The sequence below is a fragment of the Crotalus tigris genome, unplaced genomic scaffold, assembly GCF_016545835.1.
Source record: "Crotalus tigris isolate CLP2741 ecotype Arizona unplaced genomic scaffold, ASM1654583v1 scf7180000024339.11422700, whole genome shotgun sequence".
NCBI classification, from domain to species: Eukaryota; Metazoa; Chordata; class Lepidosauria; order Squamata; family Viperidae; genus Crotalus; species Crotalus tigris.
In genome coordinates, this window is record NW_024100509.1 from 2,145,686 (window position 1) to 2,165,978 (window position 20,293).

Sequence of the window (20,293 nt, forward strand, 5' to 3'; positions counted from 1 at the left end):
CTACCGCGCAAGGTGTGCTGGGAGGTCAAAGTTCAAACTGAAGAGGAGGAGGAGGAGGAGGAGGAGAAGGAAAAGGCGGCGTAGACTAATAGAACGGGAGAAAAGATGGCGTCCACGGCGGCTGGGAAGCAGCGAATTCCCAAAGTGGCAAAGGTGGGCAGGGGAAGCAAAGTGCGAATTTGTCACGAAGCGCACAGACAGCGGTGGCCTATTTCGGAGCTGGGTCTCGCTGAACTTAGTATAAGTGTTTGTTTCCTAATGGGAAAGATAGACGTGGGACCTGAGATTTTCAGGATTTTGTGGAAAATAGGCATGACCCACTCGATAAAAAGGAAGGCAGGGTAGATCAGATCGTTGTAATCTGTCGCCGAAGAACTCCGGGATTTGTATTCTAAATAAAACGGCTTTAGGATCAAGTTTCTTTTTGGATAAAAAGAAACTCTAAATCTGATTTTATTTTAAAGGAAACACCAATAAAATCCTAGTAAAATATTTGTCTAAAGAAGTACACTGTTATACTAATGTCATCGGGAACAACTTGCACAATATGAAAAAATACCGTACTTCATTAAACTTTGTATCATCTTTGGTGTTACAAGAAATAGTCTTTATATCTGTTTACTTGCTTAGAAGAAAATGTCGGAGGGGACAATTATTCGCATCTCTGCAAAACACATAGGTAGCAGCGCTGGATTCAATAGGATTTACTCTTAAGAAAGTGCAATTGCAGCCTGAGGCTATTTATCGTCAACATGCATACAGTCGGTAGCTAACTGGACTACTGTTTTAATTCAGGGCATACCGATTTATTCAAATAATTATTATTCATTCAAAATGTTTTTTTAACAGTTCTGAGAAATAGCACAGCTTTAGAATAGAAGGCTATTAAACGGTTCCTATTGTCCAAAACAAACTAGAATTTATATCTGAGGGAGATGGGCAGTTAAGTATGATAAATAAAATAATGAATTGGTGAGTTTCAAATTAGGAAATAATAAATAACAAGGACCAAAGTTGTCAAATGTCTTCATTTCTCCTTAGGAAGGTGGGATGGATAGATGATTATGGATCTTGAATGGGCAAAAGCTACATCTCTAAGAGAAGCCCAATAACATTGGCAGGGTTTGTGATTAAAAAAGTTTTTTTAAAAAATAAAGTTTTTTTTCCTAAATGAGCTTGTTAAAGATAAAACAAGTGGAATTTTAATACAATTTTTAACACAGTTCTGGCACTGGGTTAAATATTTAGTTTAAGCTATGAGCTTCGATATATACTATTTTGTTTGATAGATGCTGCTTGTTATATTTCAGAGTGTAAGTTAGTGGCCAGTGAGGGACTTTAAAAGCAAACTGGAGTTCTAAATAACCAACCCGAGGTAGATAATAAATGTGCAGTATTGTTGCAGGAGGTGAAAAAAAGAATCAAATTAGTACCTGCAACAAGCTATGAAAAATCAACCCTTGTTCTACTGGATTACCTTTTAATATAGCACAATGCCTTTGCATCCTCAATATGGACAGAAACACAAGACATTGGCTGCAAAAATCTAGGTAATCATGTGAGTGAAGCAAACATCTGCATCTTTTTGCTATTATCTAGTACTTGTCTGGATTTTTGCAAGTGAATCTGGTAGCTTAATCCTGGGCATTGCCACCTGAGTAACAGGATAAGAAAACCGTTTGCTTTAGAAAGAGATCTCTGTGTTGCTGATCACAAAGAGATTTTGATTTTGCCACAAGAAAATGAGACTAGAACCTCCTTTCAGATTGTACTAGGTACAAGGATACTAGGTCAAGGGTTGAGAAGGCAGAATAGATGTTAGGAGTGGAATGTAAGCTTTAATTTTAATATTTGAGCTCAGCGTCTTATCAAATTTTCTTGCAAAGGCAAAACAGTTTCATTTTGTGAAACTCTTATTCTCTTATGTCTGGTTTTAGCATCATATAGTTTACATTAGTGAAATTTGCGCCATAGTTTTAGGTCTGCCTAATCACAAATCAAACCTTTACAGGTATAGCAATGATGTGTAAAATATGAATCAATGTGAAATCTTCCTCCCTCCCTCCCTCCCTTCGATTTATGAATCACAATTGAGCCCAAAATTCTGTTGCTATGCCAGTTAAGTGAGTTTTGCCCCATTTTATAACCTTTCTTGCCATAGTTGTTAACTGAAGCATTGTAGTTGTTAACACAGTTAACTGAATCCATCTTCCCCATTGACTTTGCATATCAGAAGGTCACAGAAGGTGATCACATAAGCCCAGGACTTGCAACCATCATAAATACATGCCAATTGCCAAGCGTGCAAATTTTGATAACATGTCCATGGGGATGCTGCAACAGTTGTGAGTTTGAAAAAGTCATAAGCCACTTTTTTTCAGTGCTGTTGCAACTTCCAGTAAATGAAGGGTTGTAAGTCAAGGACTACCTATATCAATTGCACTGTGTGAAGTATTAGAGACTTACTGCACCTGCTATAGTATGCATCTTCAAGCACTTTCCAAAGCAGAAAACTCTGGCTCTGTGTTTTCCAGTGCTACCAGATTTCGGCGGGAGCAAGAGGTCTCTGAGGCTGTAAAGTTATAAGTTCGGTGCCACATGTCAATTCCAAAGATGGGTTTCTCAAATTGATTGTAGTTTTTAAAAATGTTCTCCATCAGGTGAAAAATAAAGCTCCAGCAGAAGTACAGATAACAGCAGAACAATTGTTAAGAGAAGCAAAGGAGAGAGAACTCGAGCTTCTTCCCCCACCTCCTCAACAGAAAATCACAGATGAAGAGGAGCTAAATGATTACAAGCTTCGGAAAAGAAAGGTACATAAGACATGATACTTTGTAATAAAATACCGTATTGATTTGTAATAAAGATTTGACCACTCAAAAACTGAAAGAAAAGCAAATGTAAGACAACAAATAAAGACCATAGTAAATCCTAATAAGGCTGGTATGGTATTTTACAAATAGTTAAACAAACCCAGCCATATGATGGGAAAAAAGATCACTTAGTTTGGATTATAACTGTAAATAAAATGGATTTGGGATTCCTGGTAATCTGAGTAGATGAGGTATTGTTAACCACAATTCAGGAATATTAAAAAAATATGGTTTAGTGTTCCAGAAATTCCTTCACCCAAAGTCTTTTTCAGATAGAATTCCCCCTTAGGACGAGCTTTTGGGAAGGCATTACATCTGGCTAGAGTTAGGGTTTTTCTGAATTTGGGAACAGTTGTTTGGCTTAGATGTGTAGCTGGCTTGAAAAAAAGTGAATGGCTGCCCAAGAATACCCCTTCCTGCTATTGTAGTCACATCTAATTGGGCTTTCAGATCCTTGACCCACTGTTCATTGGCTGCCTCTTCATATTTATAACCCATTGTTAGGATTGCATGAAGTGAGAAACCATATAGCATCTTAGTTTCTCATGTAATTTTCAACCCTAATATGCAACAAAAGCCTGCATAGGAGATTTTATATATATGGAAAAGTAAAATTGGATCACTACTAGTTACTAAGAGAAATTTTTGAATGAAGTTTTGTCTCCTGGTTTCTTGGGTATAATAGGATAAAAGGAAAGTGGAATTTTCTGAGAGCATTCGTGAGAGATATTGTCAGCCGTAAAATCTGAGCAGCACGATAGCCTAGATGCTCGGTTCCCACTCTGAGGGTTGAGAGTTCAATCCTAGGTAACGACAAATGCACAAAAATAAAATACCTGCTGCAAACTCTGTATGTCAGGAAGGGCATCCAGTTCAGCTCCATTCAGTTACCCTGATTCTACCCTACATAAATGGATTACAGAGTCATAAAAAATGTAAGCAGTAAAATTTGATTATACTGTTCTCTGGCTTCTGTATTATAGGCTACTTGTTTGAAATCTTCCTGATTAACAAATTTTACTGAACATAGTTCATCAGATTTTTCTGATACAGATTTTGTGGATCTACAGCAGAGTTATTTGCTTTCTAGAAGTAAACTCTTTACTTTCTCCCAAGACTTTTGAAGATAACATAAGGAAAAACCGGACTGTTATTAGTAATTGGATTAAATACGCACAATGGGAAGAAAGCCTCAAAGAAATACAAAGGTAATTCTCGACAACCATTTTTTAAATTCTGAATATGAATATCTAATAATGCCCACTTCTCTAGAAAATGAATTGGATATGCGCTAATTTCAGTAATGTGTTGTTTTTAGGGCTCGTTCCATCTACGAGCGTGCTCTAGATGTGGATTACCGAAATGTAACTCTTTGGCTGAAGTATGCCGAAATGGAAATGAAGAATCGTCAGGTTAATCATGCGCGAAATATCTGGGATCGGGCTATCACTATTTTACCAAGAGTTAATCAGTTCTGGTAAGCTAAGCTATTAGGTTTCAAACATACAATATGTAAGTGAGAGAGACATAGAGAGAGAAAAGTGTTTTGTAGATTGAAAAAAGTTATTTGCTGGTTTTCCTCAAGGGGCTCAAATGGACATTCATAAGATTCCCTCAAATTTTATCTCTGTAACAAGACTGTGAAATAAAGTGGATTGAGGAACAGTGATTGGCCCACAATGAACAGTCATATTCTGTGGTTGAAAGCAGAGTGCTCTTAGTTCGACCTTATAACTGCAAGACCTCATTGACTCTCACCATCTTGTCATGCACTTGATAACCAGTTTTCTTGTTTGTGGTGGCGATTCCAGATTTGGAATCCGTTACTTTAGACTTTGTATGCTGAGGGCCAAATATGCAAACACTCCAGATCCAAGCTCAATATGTGGTTGCTTTTTTAAAAAGTTTCCTTATTTACTTATTTATGAAGAATTATTTTTACTAGATATAAATAGGTAGGTTATTTATTATTCTAAATGATATAATCTTCCTTGTTTTTATTTTAAAAGGTACAAATATACTTACATGGAAGAGATGCTGGGGAATGTTGCTGGGGCCCGCCAAGTGTTTGAGCGTTGGATGGAATGGCAGCCAGAGGAACAGTCGTGGCATTCCTATATTAACTTTGAGCTAAGATACAAGGAAGTGGATAGAGCACGTTCCATTTATGAGAGATATATCCTTTTAAGTTAATGTTTGGATTAAATTCAGCATTTTTTTGTTTGCATTTCGCCTTCCAGTCTTGTGTAAAAGGAACATCTTTTGATTTATTATGCATAGAGGTTGGCTTTACAATATAGATTTTCTGATCAAAATCCATACTCACAAACATTTATTGGTGAAGAAATGTATGCACCAGCATTGCTGCTATATTAAGCCAAGTTGCATCTATGTATAAATTATTTGGGTCTTTTAATTGCTCATCTTGCCAAAGTTTTTGTTTTCCCAAGGGGAAAAAATGTTTTTTTTATAACTTTAATAATTATTAGCAGCAGGTTGATCTTATACTAAACCTTTCAATGAAATACATCTTGTTTCGAGTTCCTTAATGCCTTCTACTTGTCATGGTCCATCCTGATGTTAAGAATTGGATCAAATATGCTCGTTTTGAAGAGAAACATAGTTATTTTGTACATGCAAGGAAAGTATTTGAAAGAGCTGTGGAATTCTTTGGAGAAGAACATATGAATGAATATTTGTATGTTGCATTTGCCAAATTTGAAGAGAACCAGAAAGAGGTAATGTGTTGTTTGTTATTAGCTTGCATTTTATGAGCAACATTATAGCTGTTTCTTTAAGACAATTTTTTGTTTAATTTTCCATTTATGTTTTTATAAAATTTTAAATTTGCCCAATATTTGAATCTCTCTGCATGGTTTACAATAAAACATGCTGTATACATAATATACAAGCTTATATTCTTACAGCAAAACTTTCTGTTCTGCTATACCAGGGGTAGGCAACCTTGGCTCTTTTATGATTCGTGGACTTCAACTCCCAGAATTCCTGAGCCAGGCGGCTCAGGAATTCTGGGAGTTGATGTCCATGAGTCATAAAAGAGCCAAGGTTGCCTACCCCTGTGCTATACCTTGGGTCTAAGCTATCTTTATGAGATGTCCCCTTTACCAGTCTTCTCACATGATCTGAACAAAGATCTGTTATCTCTGCTATGCATGTGGATTCTCACAGAGAGAAATTCTTTTTGAGTGATCAAGTATGTACTTCTGGAATATCAGAAGCCAAGTAAGCAGAAGAGAGTGAGGTCAGTCTTCTCTGGGGGAACAAGAGGGTGATGGAAGGGACCTGTTGGAAGTGATAAAGGGCTTGGCAGCGACCTAATGCTCATGGACATCCCGTTGCTGAGCTGATCTTCATTCTGACGTCTTAAAGAAGCAGTTTTATTTTATTTAGTCTCTGAAATGTTTTAAGACTGCAGCTGATTTTTTTTTCAGTTAACTGAATTAAGCCTATTTAATTCTCTTGACTTTAATATATACAGCTTCACTATAATAATGAACTTCTCAATATTTTTATATTTCTTTTATAGATGTGATATATAACAATACAAATTATGTAAGCTGTAAACAATGATATAAACAACATTGTCCCCTCCCCCCAAGTTATGTGTTTATCTGGTTTCATTTTTTTTAATATAAAATTTTATTCTGATGTACAATAATATAAAACTAGCCTGGCACATTATTCATTTGTGTAATACTCTTCAAGGTTTCAAAAAGAATTTTTTCACAGCATCTGCTTTAACTGAAAATTGAGAGTTGCTGAATATACCAATGAGGATCAAGTTTAATCTATTTTAAAGTGCTCTTTTTTCCTCCTTTCCCCCCCTTCCTTTTTAGTTTGAACGGGTGCGAGTAATATTCAAATATGCCCTGGACAGAATTCCAAAACATGAGGCACAGGAGCTCTTCAAAAATTATACAATTTTTGAGAAGAAATTTGGGGACCGAAGGGGAATTGAAGATATTATTGTTAGCAAGAGGAGATTCCAATATGAAGAAGAAGTAAAAGTGAGTGCAAAGGCTTGAACTTTAAGGGAATTGTCTGCTTCAATGGTAATTCCCTTGACGGCTGCTTTTGTTTTACTGTAAGGATGGAGTGTGTAATTTGGCTAGCCTAACATAATTGTAATGGTGTTGAACTATAGCCAGAATACCCGTGTTCAAATTGAAACCAGTCACTGAAACTCACTGGCTGACTGTAGAAAAATCATTATCTCAGCCTGAAGGTCTATGGAAGAAAGTACTATTCTGTATACCACTCAACATAAACTGCAGAATGAAAAAAGGATGCATCAGTAAATAGTACATTTCCCAACATGGTAGTCATTATTATCAATGTGCTTATAGGGTTTCTTTTCCTTTTTTACCAGTTATTTTGTACTAAAATCTGTTTTTCTTTTAAAGAATAGTAGACATTTTCTTAGAATTTACAAATTATGTTCATATAAATCACAATTGTTGCACTGCTGCTGTCATTGTTTCTTATGTTGAATCCTTAGCACTTCTGAAATTGGATACAGCAATGCTAATTGTTGCCCATCTCCCCTACAAGGTGACTCTGGGTGACTTGTTTAGTTGAACTGATGAATTAACAAAAACTCAATCAGTAAACCATGTTTCGACAATTACATTGCTAATTTTGTACCGTGCTTCTGAAAGTATTCCCCATTTATCCCGAAAGGCTAATCCACATAATTATGATGCTTGGTTTGACTATCTGCGTCTGGTGGAGAGTGATGCAGAATCTGATACGATACGTGAAGTTTATGAAAGAGCCATTGCCAACGTTCCTCCAATTCAAGAAAAACGACACTGGAAGAGGTACATCTATCTGTGGATCAATTATGCACTTTATGAAGAGCTAGAGGCAAAGGTAAAGGAAAATGACCCACGAACCTTGCATCTTCTTTGATTAAATGGGACTTGGTTTAGGAAATTTGATACTGTACAACCGATTAGCATGTGGATAAATAGCTGACTAGATTCCTAAGAAAAGCATAGAAGAAAGCAGACTAAGTTATATAGCTTATTGCCATACATCTTTTTTTTTTTAATCAGCTTCTGCAACTGTCAGCATTAGTCAGTAACTATCGAAACAGAATAAATTGTGCATTAATTTAGGAAAACCTTTAACTGCCTAAAACAGGGATGATGAGACAAGAGGATTATAGTCCTCTTTATAACTCCTCTCTCCAACACTTAAGCATTGTAAAATATAATTGATTTCTTTATGGTATATAAGTATTTTAATATGTTGGAAAATGGCCTGCCTATGTACCTTTCTCCACTCATATTCATTGTTGGCATTCATTAAAACAGCGGTTCTCAACCTATGGGTCACGACCCCATTTGGGGTCGAACAACCATTTTACGGGGGTCGCCAAACAACGCGATCCGCCATTTTTCCCCCTCAGGGGGCGGCCCCGCGCATGCGTGCCGTGCGTGGGGGGTGGCCCCGCGCATGGGGCAGCCCCGCGCATGCAGCCGCGCATGGGGCGCCCCCGCGCATGCAGCCGCGCATTGGCGGGCCCCGCGCATGCAGACGCACATTGGCGGGCCCCGTGCATGCAGCCGTGCATGGGGGTGGCCCCGCGCATGCAGCTGCACATGCGCGGCGCGTCCATGTGACGGGGTCGCCATCACACAAAGGTTGAGAACCGCTGCATTAAAAGATAGTAATAAATCTGTATCAGGTGATGTTTCCAAATGCAGTGTGCCATTGCTGAAAATAATCATACAGCAAATGGGGATCTATGAAAGCATTCTTGGTGTATCATTGATTGGACTATGTGCCATCAAATCAGCTCTGATACTCCACAGCCATATAGATTTTTTTCCATAACTTGGTATATAATTGATCATACCACACTGATATACGATATGTGTTTATTATATTTTATAGTTGCCCATCTCACACGAGAATGGTTCTTATATATCCAAGCTTTAAATGCTACAAGTGACATTTTTTAATTACTCAAACGATATGTTCTGAAAATACAGTCCTAGATAGGTGAACAATTTTATATTGCCCCCAAAAGACAAAAATGTTAAAAAAGAAGTCACGATAGGAATGAAGATTTTCAAAGGTTTTTCAAGCAGTAAGAATTGTTTTAAGTGATAAAATGTAGCTAGATGTCTTTTTTCCTACAATATTTTGAATTGCACTTGCCTGGAAGCCTTGTTCCAAATGTGTAACATAGATTGATTTGCTTTTTAGGATCCAGAGAGAACAAGACAGGTGTATCAAGCATGTGTTGAACTCATTCCTCACAAAAAGGTATTATCTTGTTATGTAATTAAGGGCACATCCTGACTACATTAACCTCATCCGCATTGTTTCAGTTGCAATATGATCATATCATATATGTTATTACAATTTAATTTTTATACTATGAGCAACCTCCTACTTAAGAGTTCGCTACACATAAGATGGATAACACTCTGTTTTATATTCATTTGGAGAGTGAATATGTGTACAATTACATAGGGGTAGATTTCAGTGGGAGGGAGCCAATATTAAAATAGGATCATGAAATCATCTAGTTCATTTCCTGGTCAGGGCCAACCTTAATTCTTATTAATTGAGGAAGAATTTCACTTGAAACGTGAACACTGTGGTGCAAAACCTGCAATTTAATTAAAGTCTAAAACAAGAATAGACAATTAGTGTTCAAATATTTTAAATTTAAACTTTTATCAGCCCTAACTACCATTGTCAGAATATCTGAAGGGCATTGTATTCCTGATACAGATCTCTGTATAACTCTGGATGAATCATTTCCTTGAGGTTTGGGTGTAGGCCCTGTATGAATAAAAATCCTGGTCTAAATTGAAGATATTTTCTAAGTATTGATAGAAGTATAAATAAGTTTGAGTATGATAAATCTAAGAGTATGGAATGCAAGCAGTTGTACATAAACAGTGGGGTTTATGTGCAAGTTACATATAAACATTGCAGTTTCTCAAGCTATTTACTGATCTAAGGACTAACTAGGTTTATTTGATTTTTTTAAAAATCTCTACTTTCCAGCTGTTTTGGAACTCAGTTTTCTATAAAAGCCCACACAGTCATGTTTTTTCTTACATTGGGCAAGTTTATTATAAGTAAACCTGTAGTAAGGAGAACTTTAGATGTAAGTTAGCTGGTTTATGCTTTGTAATACAACAGATATAAGATGCAAAAATAATTTTAAGAAGGGATTTGAGAAATTCATGGAATGGATATTCTAAGTGGACATTCTAGTTCAGCCGTTTCCAACCTTGTCTATACCCCGCACCCCTAGAACGCTTCTGATATATTCTTGCATCCCTTACAAAAGTTCAAAATAACAAATTATGCATATACACTATAATTTTTGAAACTTCTAAACCCAAGTTTTCACATCCCCTAGAATATCGACTCGCACCCCCAGGAAGTCCAAGCATCCCGGTTGGGAATCCCTGTTCTAGTTCAATAGAAGCAGTTTATATTCTTTTGAAAAATAGGATTTAAATGTATCTTCAACTCTTGCCTGTAATCAAGTAGATATATATAAGAGAATAGGGAAAGGAAAAATCTGTCTTGGTCAGCAAGGCAGATTGTACTGTATAGGTAGTCCTCAAATTATGACTTGTTACTTAGCAACTGTTTGAAGTTACAACAGACCCAAAAAGGGGACCCAGATTCAAAGTTCCAAATTAAACTCCCTATTATTAATATTAGTATTATTGTTGTTATTATTATTATTTTAAAAAGCAGACACACTGTCCTAAAATAGATCACTTTATTGACAAATTATAGTGGTGAGATTTAGAGTCGGTGGGATGCCACCAGAAAAAAAGTCCAAGAAAAAAAGTTGCCCATCACTGCTACAGCGAATCATAGAGTTGCATGGATGTATTTGTGTGAGTTAATGTGTGTACACACGCACTTAATTTATTCATAGAGTTTTGAGAATCCTTTGCTTCTTTCAAAATAATAAAATTTCTGAACTGAGGTTACTGGTGATGTTATATAAACCTAAATTATATGAGAGAAAATGCTATAATCTCTGCAAAATAGCTCTAAGTTCCATATGTGTTAGCCCAGCAGGGTAGGGAGGGCAGACACAAACACAACCAGGAGCACTGGATCTGTCTTTATTATTAGGTTATGTTAAAAAAAACTCTTCCAAGACTGAAAGTATTTCTTTCGTCCTTTCCTTTGGAGAGGAAGGAAACTCCTGGAAAATTGGGGGGGGGTCCCTTCTGAAATGTTTTCCATCCTATTCTCCTTTCTGTGGATTGAAACATCTTTTATATGCCACTTGTCAGTTTGCAGCCTTCCCTCCTGTCTTCCAAGTCATTTCCATATACCATTACAATATGAACAAACCATTTCCTTTATTTAATATGCCCTTCCTTCAGAATCCATATCGAATAATAAATTCTATGAAACTAGAAAATGAGTCAGCTACAGTGATTTAGTAGTTTAGATTATACATGAATGTATAACTCTAAATAGATTTAGATTATAACTGAGTGGTCACAAATAAAGTGCAGGAGAACCAAAATAAAATAGAAATGAATTGTAATTTAGTCTTCCTGTTTCTCATTGACGCATTGTCCAATTTTGTGCTTTCAGAAATCATGTCTTGTCAGTCAGCCTTATGGGCTGATCAAATAATATAAACCTGCTAAAGATACTGTACACATACTTTATTCTAATGGGTTTCAAGAAAATTACTTTATTGAGGAAACCAGGAGACTGTGAGTTCTAGTCCCTGTTTAATTATGAAAGCCAGCTGAGTGATCTTGAATCAATCACTCTCTTCAGCCCAACTCACCTCACAGGATTGTTGTTGTGGGGAAAATAGGAGGAAGAAGGAGCATTATCTGTCTTCACTGCCTGGAGTTATTTATAAAAATAATGAAGGCGGGATAAAAGTGAATAAATTTAAAAATTCCAAACAGTTGTGATCCTAGTCATTTTCGTATGTACGAAAGCATTGTTTTTAACTCAGCAAACTGAAATTAGCTAAATTTTATACTGTTTTTCCACTCAGTTTACATTTGCCAAGATATGGTTGCTCTACGCACAGTTTGAAATTAGACAGAAGCATCTCCATCTTGCCAGGCGAGCATTGGTAAGTAAAATTAAGTAACTTTTTTGTTCTAGAAAGATACTAATGAAAATGGTTATCATCTGATCTCTCTTGAAAGCAATACTTTAAAATTCTTATTGGCTTATAGTAGTATGTCAGAAATTTAAAAAACATTATGCTGAAAGGTACTGATACTTTTTATGTTGCATCAGACCAAGACTATAAGTAGATGTAATTTAATACATTTATTTTGTATTTCCTATTGGAATAGATGTTCTACCACCATTTACATTTTGTCCCACAGGGAAAAACTCATCTGGCAATTTGATGGTAACTTCCAAAATGTATGGAAAGGTCAGGTCCTTCCTGAAAACTTGATTTGCCTTATAAGAATGCCCGTGCTTAGCTTGATTTGCAAAGTTGTGGTAGGAAAAAACAACAACCCAACTGACTTCTTTATATACAGATGGTCTCTAAAGTACCATTAAACAAATCTTCCTATTTCTAGTGAATACCATACTGTCTTTGCTTTTCCTGTTATTGTTTAAATTTATTGACTTCCGAACTCCAATGGTTTCTTTTATGGCTAACTCTTAACATTTTTTAAAATGTTGAAATATGCCTACCGAATGTTGAAATAAAGCTACCACGCTCACGATAGTTTTTGGTCTTCGTAGACCATTTTAATATGCAATAAGAACACAATAAGATATAAATGTAATAATTCAAAAATTAGACCTTTAGAGCCCAGATACCTCATTTTTTTGGAGCAAAAGTGTATTTCAGTTTTTATGCTTGTATAATTGCACTTTCTTGAGAAGCTTTGAAGAACTTCTTCCTTCTTTGTAGGGGACCTCTATAGGTAAATGTCCAAAGAACAAACTATTTAAAGGCTATATTGAATTGGAGCTACAACTGCGAGAGTTTGACCGTTGTCGGAAACTGTATGAGAAGTTTTTAGAATTTGCACCTGAAAACTGCACATCCTGGATCAAATTTGCCGAGTTAGAAACTATTCTAGGTGACATTGATCGAGCCAGAGCTATATATGAACTAGCTATTGGCCAGCCTCGATTGGATATGCCCGAGGTAAGAAAGGCTCTGGGGATTGCTCTTCCTAATAATGTATTTTTGTTGTATATAGAGGGAATACATAGGAGACATATAGAAATGTTTAATTAAATCTGTACTTCTGTCGTTCTCAAGGAAGCTTGTGCAGGGACATGCTACCCATTTGTTAACAAAAGGTTCACTACAGTAAGGGCAGGGTGGGAGTAGTAGTATTGGTGCTGCTGAAATCAGTGGTGTAGTTGCCTTGATGAACTAGGTTGGCTAGAAATGGACTGTTTGCTCAGCTTGAGATGGCTTCCCGGGTAGGAGGAAGCTTCAGAGAAATGGGGCTGGAATGCACCCAATGGATGAGGGGAAGCAGAGCAGCAGTGGCAGATTATTTTCCACTGCAGCAGCAACCCGGGACTAAGTGTAGCTGTTACATTTGGAAGCACAGACTGGCATTATAGTCAACTAAATTCCTATTGCTGTATGACGGGCCCATCTTGCCCCTTCACGGAATTCAGGCAACAGGTCTAATTGGTGAGGAATACCACTTTGGAGGGGGCTGAAGAAGAATGAAAAGAACTGCTCGGCACACTGCTTTTTTAAAACAAGCTCAATAAACTTTTTTTCAGCCATTAATATGGGGCTCACATAAACCCTCGCTGGCATTTTCCTTGGCTTATAGCAATTAAAAATAATACAGTTCAAATCAAGAAAAAAATAAATTTATCTAACAAATAAAAGCTTGGGGAAAGAGGGTATTTTGTTATTTTTCTAAATACTGGGAAAGTAGGGACCAAACATACTTCTGTAGGGAGCACATTCTGACCCTGGGAGTCAGATAGGGGAATGCTGCCTCCTTCATGCTAAGTAGCCTAGTTTCTGGCAGTGAGCAAGTCTTCGAAAGAGTCTCCCCTACTTCACAAGTACCATATATGCCGGCGTATTAGGCGACCCGGCGAATAAGACGACCCCCGTCTTTATCGCCAGGTCGCCTTCCTAGAACGTCGTCTTATACGCCGGGAACTACCAGTATTTCCGGTGTATAAGACGACTCGGCGTATAAGACGACCCCCGTCTTTGGCCTGAGTTTAGCGCTTCTGGAAGTCGTCTTATACACCGGCATATACGGTAATTGAATGAGTTCCTAGTAGAAACAATCTTTCAGATAGCCACAAACAGCAGAGCTTGCAATCTCAGCAAATGGTAGGCGAAATGGGTTGTATACAAATCAAACAAATTCTGTTTAGGGCAGAGGTAGGCAACCTTGGCTCTTTTATGACTTGTGGACTGCAATTCCCATGGCTGGCTCAGGAATTCTGAGAATTGAAGTCCACGAATCATAAAAGAGCCAAGGTTGCCTACCCCTGGTTTAGGGTTTTAAAAATCAGCACTAGCACTATAAATTGTGCCTGATAACCAGATACGACTAGTGCAAATCTTTCAATACCTCTTACTAGTTAACAGCTTTCCTTCTCCATTTTATATGGGTTATAATTTCCTGGCAGTTTTCAAGGCTAGCTCCTTGGAAAGAGGTGTTAATTGCACTAGCCAGAATGCTGCATTAGAAAGAGGGTATATAATCAAAGTATGGATTAATCACTAGGTCTGAAAGGCTCAGAAACTGCAATAGGAACAATAGCCATTGTTGTACAGATGTTCTTGCCACTGCATTCATCTGCATATACAATGACGGCTGAATTTCAAGGGGCACTCCAAACACTCCAAACAAGCTTTACCTTAACATCCAAGTCCTTCTTTGTCTTTAACCACCATACCTCCATCATGTCTGGATTTAATTTTAGCTTACTTTCTCTGCTTCAGTCCATTGTTGAGTTTATACAACTTTCAAGGGTCTAGCCACCTTGGAATTAGATGGTAAGGGGCAATACAGCTTGATGTCATCTGCATAATGATGGCACCTCACTCAAAATGACCTGCCCCATCAGTCTCATCGTTAAATAGTATAAAGACAAGATAGAATCCTATAAAAACACCATAGGTCCAGCGACCCAGTTATTGAACTGTAATTTCACAGTACTGCTTTCTGGATATGTCCTCCCAGAAAGAACTAGAACCACTGCAAATTAGTGGTAACCTCAAAACTCAGTCCTGTCATATGGCCCAGAAGACCACTGAAAACCATCAAGCAATTCAAGAGATTGTCCCTCATACAGTTTCCAGCCTAGGTCTCCCACCTAGGTTATTAGTCTCAAAACCATATCCGGGATGAAATAACCAATTAGAATTGATCCTGATAATTTCTACCTAGAGTTCAACTCTGGAGGATTGTTAGTAAGGTACATCAAGGTGTTGGTCTCAAACCAAGAAAACAAAGATACAGTCATGCCAATTCACCAGGTGATTTTAGACCAGCCACATCTCTTAGTGCAACATATGTCACAGAATTGATGATACAGGGATAAAATGAAGAGAGAACCTTGTGTAAGCTGCTCTGAACTGTTGGTGGAAATCAAGTTAAACCCTCTAAAACAAGTACCTAAAATATAGTTCTTCAGAAGTTTTTTCTCCATGTGTTATTTTAGGCACTTTTTATATGGATTTATTTTTATAAATTCGCTTTTACATTCCAAATTGGAAAAATAGAGTTTTCTTCTCCTAGGTGCTTTGGAAATCTTACATAGACTTTGAAATTGAACAAGAGGAATATGAGAATACAAGAAATTTATACAGGAGGTTGCTTCAGCGAACACAGCATGTTAAGGTAAGGACTCCGCCAAAGCTGAATTCCATTCTGGCTGTAGTAGCACTAATTGTGCACACTTTTGCAACTGAAATAAATACAGAGAAGGTGGCACCAGATTTTAATTTAGCCAATTTTAAGTGAGTTTTTCTTAATAATTGATTTTTTTAAAAAAAAAAATTTTATGAGAAGTTTTACAAAAATAGAAAAACTGATTAGAAGAAAAAAAATAAGAAAAATTGCAGTCTAAACTTATGTATATTGTAAATTATGTTTTACATATTGCTCTATTTAAATATTGCTGCTCTTAAAGCTTCTTCAAAAAGTTTTCAAGTTTGGAATGGCTGAAAAGGCTAGTATGACATATAAGGTCAAAGGCCCATCTGCCCCTTTAAAAATACTCACTGGAATGGCCTTTTGCACTTCTATTATACTTCAGGGAAATGATTTCACCTTTAGGACAGCATGAGAGAGTTGATTAGCTTCTAATCAAGTTATCTACCCCTGTTTTAAGAATAAAAATTGTAACATTTTTAAATGTTAAAATCGAATTGAAATAATATTCCCATTTTTATGTTAAATGTTGATGGGAGCATTATTTAATTAGAAAAAAGATGAGTGAAAAATTCAGTTTTGTTCATTTTTAACCTAAGAACTTGGTAGAGGACTTGCTTTGTGTTCATCAGTTACTGTATGTCTTTATCCATAAGGGAATTTCAGGCTGCTCGACAACATTGACTTGATTCTGGTAGCTGCATGGCACAGTCTGGCTGTTCTGTATACCTACATTATATAAACTTTGTTCTTCTCATCTTATTTGAAAAAAGGAGATCAACATTTGACTCCGATTTTCTTTTCCTTATTCTCTTTTAAATATACTTCAGTTTTGATAGTATGTTTCCTTTGGGGAAAAAATACTATTAAGTAATTTTATACACTGCTTACATTACAAGTTCTAATCGAAAACAGTATGAAATCCTTTCTAAAAATGGCCAAAAATGTACAGTTCCAGAATAGGTGACCAGACATGTCAAACACCAGGTCCGGGGGCCGGATGCAGCCCGCAAAGTGGTTTCATGTGGCCTGCGAAGCCATCCTGGAAACAGTGAGGGAACGGCCCCCGCTGCCTTGGCCCTGACCCAGGCCGGCCGGGAGCCAATGTACAATTTTGTGGTGGCCATCTTGGCACTTGTCCCGGTGGACCATGCCTTGGCACTTGCCCTGGTCCCACCCCCTTCTGCCAGAGACCCTCAGATCTGTCCCACTCCTGCCCAGGCCCCCACAGGCCCCCTTGACGCGAATGATGTAGAACTGGCCACACCCACTCCATCCATACCCACCCAGTAGGCTGCACCCACTCTGGCCACACCCACCCGGCCCCCCAAGGGCATCCGCAGTGCTGATGCGGCCCTCAGTGAATTGAGTTTGACACCCCTGTCCTAGACAGAGAAAGACTATAATAAGTATGTGACAACTTATTGTACATACATAGATTAGCTAGTTATCATAATATGCTCTATTTATTTCAGGTATGGATCAGTTTTGCTCAATTTGAGCTCTCAGCAGATAAAAGGAACAATTTACCACGATGCCGGCAAATATATGAAGAGGCAAATAAAACAATGAGAAATTGTGAGGAGAAAGAAGAGAGGCTTATGCTCTTGGAATCTTGGAAAAACTTTGAAGAGGAGTTTGGAACAGAATCCAGCAGAGAACGAGTTGACAAACTGATGCCTGAAAAAGTCAAGAAGCGGAGAAAACTTCAGGCTGAAGATGGGGTAAGACGTCCACCTAGAAATCTGGTTTTCCACAAGTACTTTATGTAGTATAGCAGTGTAACAAATGCAGGTAGACCTTACCAAAATAGACAGTTTTTCCCTCTTCCCTCTGCTTATTCTTTTAATAAATTAGAGTGAGTGCAGAGAATCTACAGAATATAATGCTGTACTCTGATGCATGTGAAGGATGCAACAGTTCATTTATATTTCATAACAAAGCTTATGTTCAGGAAATATTATTCAGGAAAAATCACCCCAATAACATTAGGATCTATTCAGATAATCTAAAAGATTCTGTACATCCAGTAGAGAGACAAGATATTTCCTTAGTTCTCTGAGATTTTCAAACAAGCAATATCTGTGGCCTAAATTGGTCTTTAATGCACTTTGTAAAAAGACCAAATGCTGTGTGGTAATGTCACACAGTTTAAAACAATTCTAATAATGGAGGTTTGATTATGTCTACATTTCCTTTCTAGTCTGACGCCGGCTGGGAAGAATATTATGATTATATCTTCCCAGAAGATGCTGCCAATCAACCCAACCTCAAACTGCTTGCAATGGCTAAACTCTGGAAGAAGGAGCAACAGGATGAAAATCCAGAGACAGACCCAGACAAGGATATTGATGAAAGCAGTCCCTAACAATATCTTTGATTTCTTCTCTTTTATATTGTACAGATTTTTGCTAATAAACTATTCCCCCCCCAAAAAAATTGCTAATGCTTGAAGTGAAAGAGGCATGTTTTTAACATAAGCATTTAAAGAGTAATGTAATATAAGAGTAATGGATAGCTGTGATTACTCATAGTAGAGCTGAAAAATCAGCAAGGAGTAACTGCCCTTTGAGGAAAGAGGAGACAGATCTCGTGATCTTTAGCTTAGAAGAAAGACAAATAAAATGACATTATACATGTGCACAAAACTGAAGTGAGGGTTTTTTTCATTCTCATATTACTAAAACCTGGGATTATTCATTGAAATTGAATAGCTGGAGGTTTGGGGCCAATGCAAACTTTTTGAGAGCATGTTGCACGTACAATCAACCAATTACAAATATCTCATTTATCAGCAGACAATTTTACAAGGTTATATTCTTTCTCAGAATTCAAACATTACAGTAAGAGACATAATCAGGTAATTTTAATTGCAGCACAGCACAAATCAAATAAGTGCTATTATCACTATTCAAAGAATAAGGAAATAAGTATCAAGATGTTCAGAGTCTATCAGAGATTTTAAAAACCAAGGGTGGCTTACAAAAAATAGCACACCTGAGGTCAACGTATCACAGAAACAAGTACAAATGACAGCTTTTATCCAAGAAATTCATGATCTTCAGCCAAGCAGTTAGTACTACCGTACTTTCTTGGAATTATGGTTTACTTACTTCAAGCAATAACCTACTTCTGAATATTTTTTTTAAAGTGTTCTGACAGCTATCTGGTACTTCTTTAGTCTCTCCACTTTCATATTTAGCTTGGAGGAGCAGTGGTCTTATGGATCTGCTAGCTATGCTTCCCTTTCATAGTCAGAAGAAACTGATTCAGACAAGAACTTTGGGCCATGTCCTGGCCCTTTAAAATTAGTCGAGTTTTTGTTTCTGTTCCTCTATTACTTCCTTGCAAAAAAAGCCTTCTGGGGAAGCCATTCTTAAGCCATTCTTTGCTCTCTATTCCAACTCTCCAGTATGTTCTTAATGCACATCTTCCTTCTCATGGGCATTCAAGAGATAGCAAAAAATGTAGCTGGGGGGGGGGGTCTTCAAACTTGGCCCTTTTATGACTTGTGGACTTCAACTCCCATTGAATTCTGGGAGTTGAAGGGCCAAGTTTGAAGACCCCTGATGTAGCTCATAATATTGTGATATCACGTACTTGTATTCTTGGGCAAGTACAAAACTTTGAAGCTTTTGTCAAGATGTTTATTTGGAACAGAGGCTGGCTGTTGACGGCTATGTAATTTATGTGACTTAGGTGGCAATTTCCATTTTATTGTCTAAGAATTATGGGGACAAAAGGCATTTTTGTAAATAAAAATGTTAAATATTGGTACTTTGTAGCATGCCTATTTTCTTTTTTTTAATTAAAAGGATCTGAAAAAAAATCTTGAAGTATGACTGTACTTCTGCACAATTTCAATTTACTTGTCAGTTATATTTTCCTGGCAATTATTTATTTACATTTTGCTGTGGTTATTTTCTTATATTTCTGTACAGGTTTTTAAAATGGTAAAATTATTAGATATTTTGTTGCACGTTGATATACTTCTTTCCTTAAAGTAAAATTCAACAACACGCTTAAAGCTTAAAAAAAAGATAACAGTTTCTATTTTTATCTATGTTGATTACCCTATAATATAGATTCATAATACCCTCAATAACAATTTATTTTTAAATCAGTTGCATTCCAAGCAATCTAAAATTGTAAAGTCCCATGTGTATTTTATTTATACATCAAGGCAATAACGTTTTTCATTTTTAACAAAGTAAGAATCAAAGTAATATCAAATTGGGTGTTAGTGTCTTTTGAGTTAGTCCATTAAAAGAATCGCTCCATATAAAGCGTAATCAATGAATCTCCAATTTAATAATATTTTTTAAAAATGTTTTCCAAGAATGTAAGATAAATTCTTTGTATGTCCTATTGTGTGATTCCACATGTATCTCTGGAGCAGGGGTAGGCAACCTTGGCTCTTTTATGGCTCGTGGACTTCAACTCCCAGAATTCCTGAGCCAGCCATGCTGGTTCAGGAATTCTGGGAGTTGAAGTCCATGAGTCATAAAAGAGCCAAGGTTGCCT

The 20,293-nt window shown here is 37.0% G+C and overlaps 1 protein-coding gene across 1 annotated transcript; it reads left to right on the top strand.

Annotated features, from left to right (window-relative positions):
- The first annotated feature begins 9 nt into the window (after positions 1–9).
- On the top strand, positions 10–19,598 carry CRNKL1 (crooked neck pre-mRNA splicing factor 1). The gene is made up of 14 exons (XM_039325871.1): positions 10–153; positions 2,661–2,813; positions 3,990–4,081; positions 4,192–4,350; positions 4,883–5,049; positions 5,433–5,611; positions 6,731–6,901; positions 7,575–7,766; positions 9,111–9,170; positions 11,917–11,997; positions 12,805–13,044; positions 15,635–15,736; positions 17,245–17,493; positions 17,973–19,598. Exons 1-14 carry the CDS (start codon positions 106–108, stop codon positions 18,135–18,137), a joined length of 2,058 nt encoding a protein of 685 aa, XP_039181805.1. The 5' UTR covers positions 10–105; the 3' UTR covers positions 18,138–19,598.
- Positions 19,599–20,293: the final 695 nt, after the last annotated feature.

Excerpts from the sequence above, each read along its gene's own strand:
- CRNKL1 (XM_039325871.1), top strand. The coding sequence starts at position 106 with ATGGCGTCCACGGCGGCTGGGAAGCAGCGAATTCCCAAAGTGGCAAAG. Across the intron at positions 9,171-11,916 it reads AACTCATTCCTCACAAAAAG|TTTACATTTGCCAAGATATG; the intron begins GTATTATCTTGT and ends TTTTCCACTCAG. Across the intron at positions 17,494-17,972 it reads AACTTCAGGCTGAAGATGGG|TCTGACGCCGGCTGGGAAGA; the intron begins GTAAGACGTCCA and ends TTTCCTTTCTAG.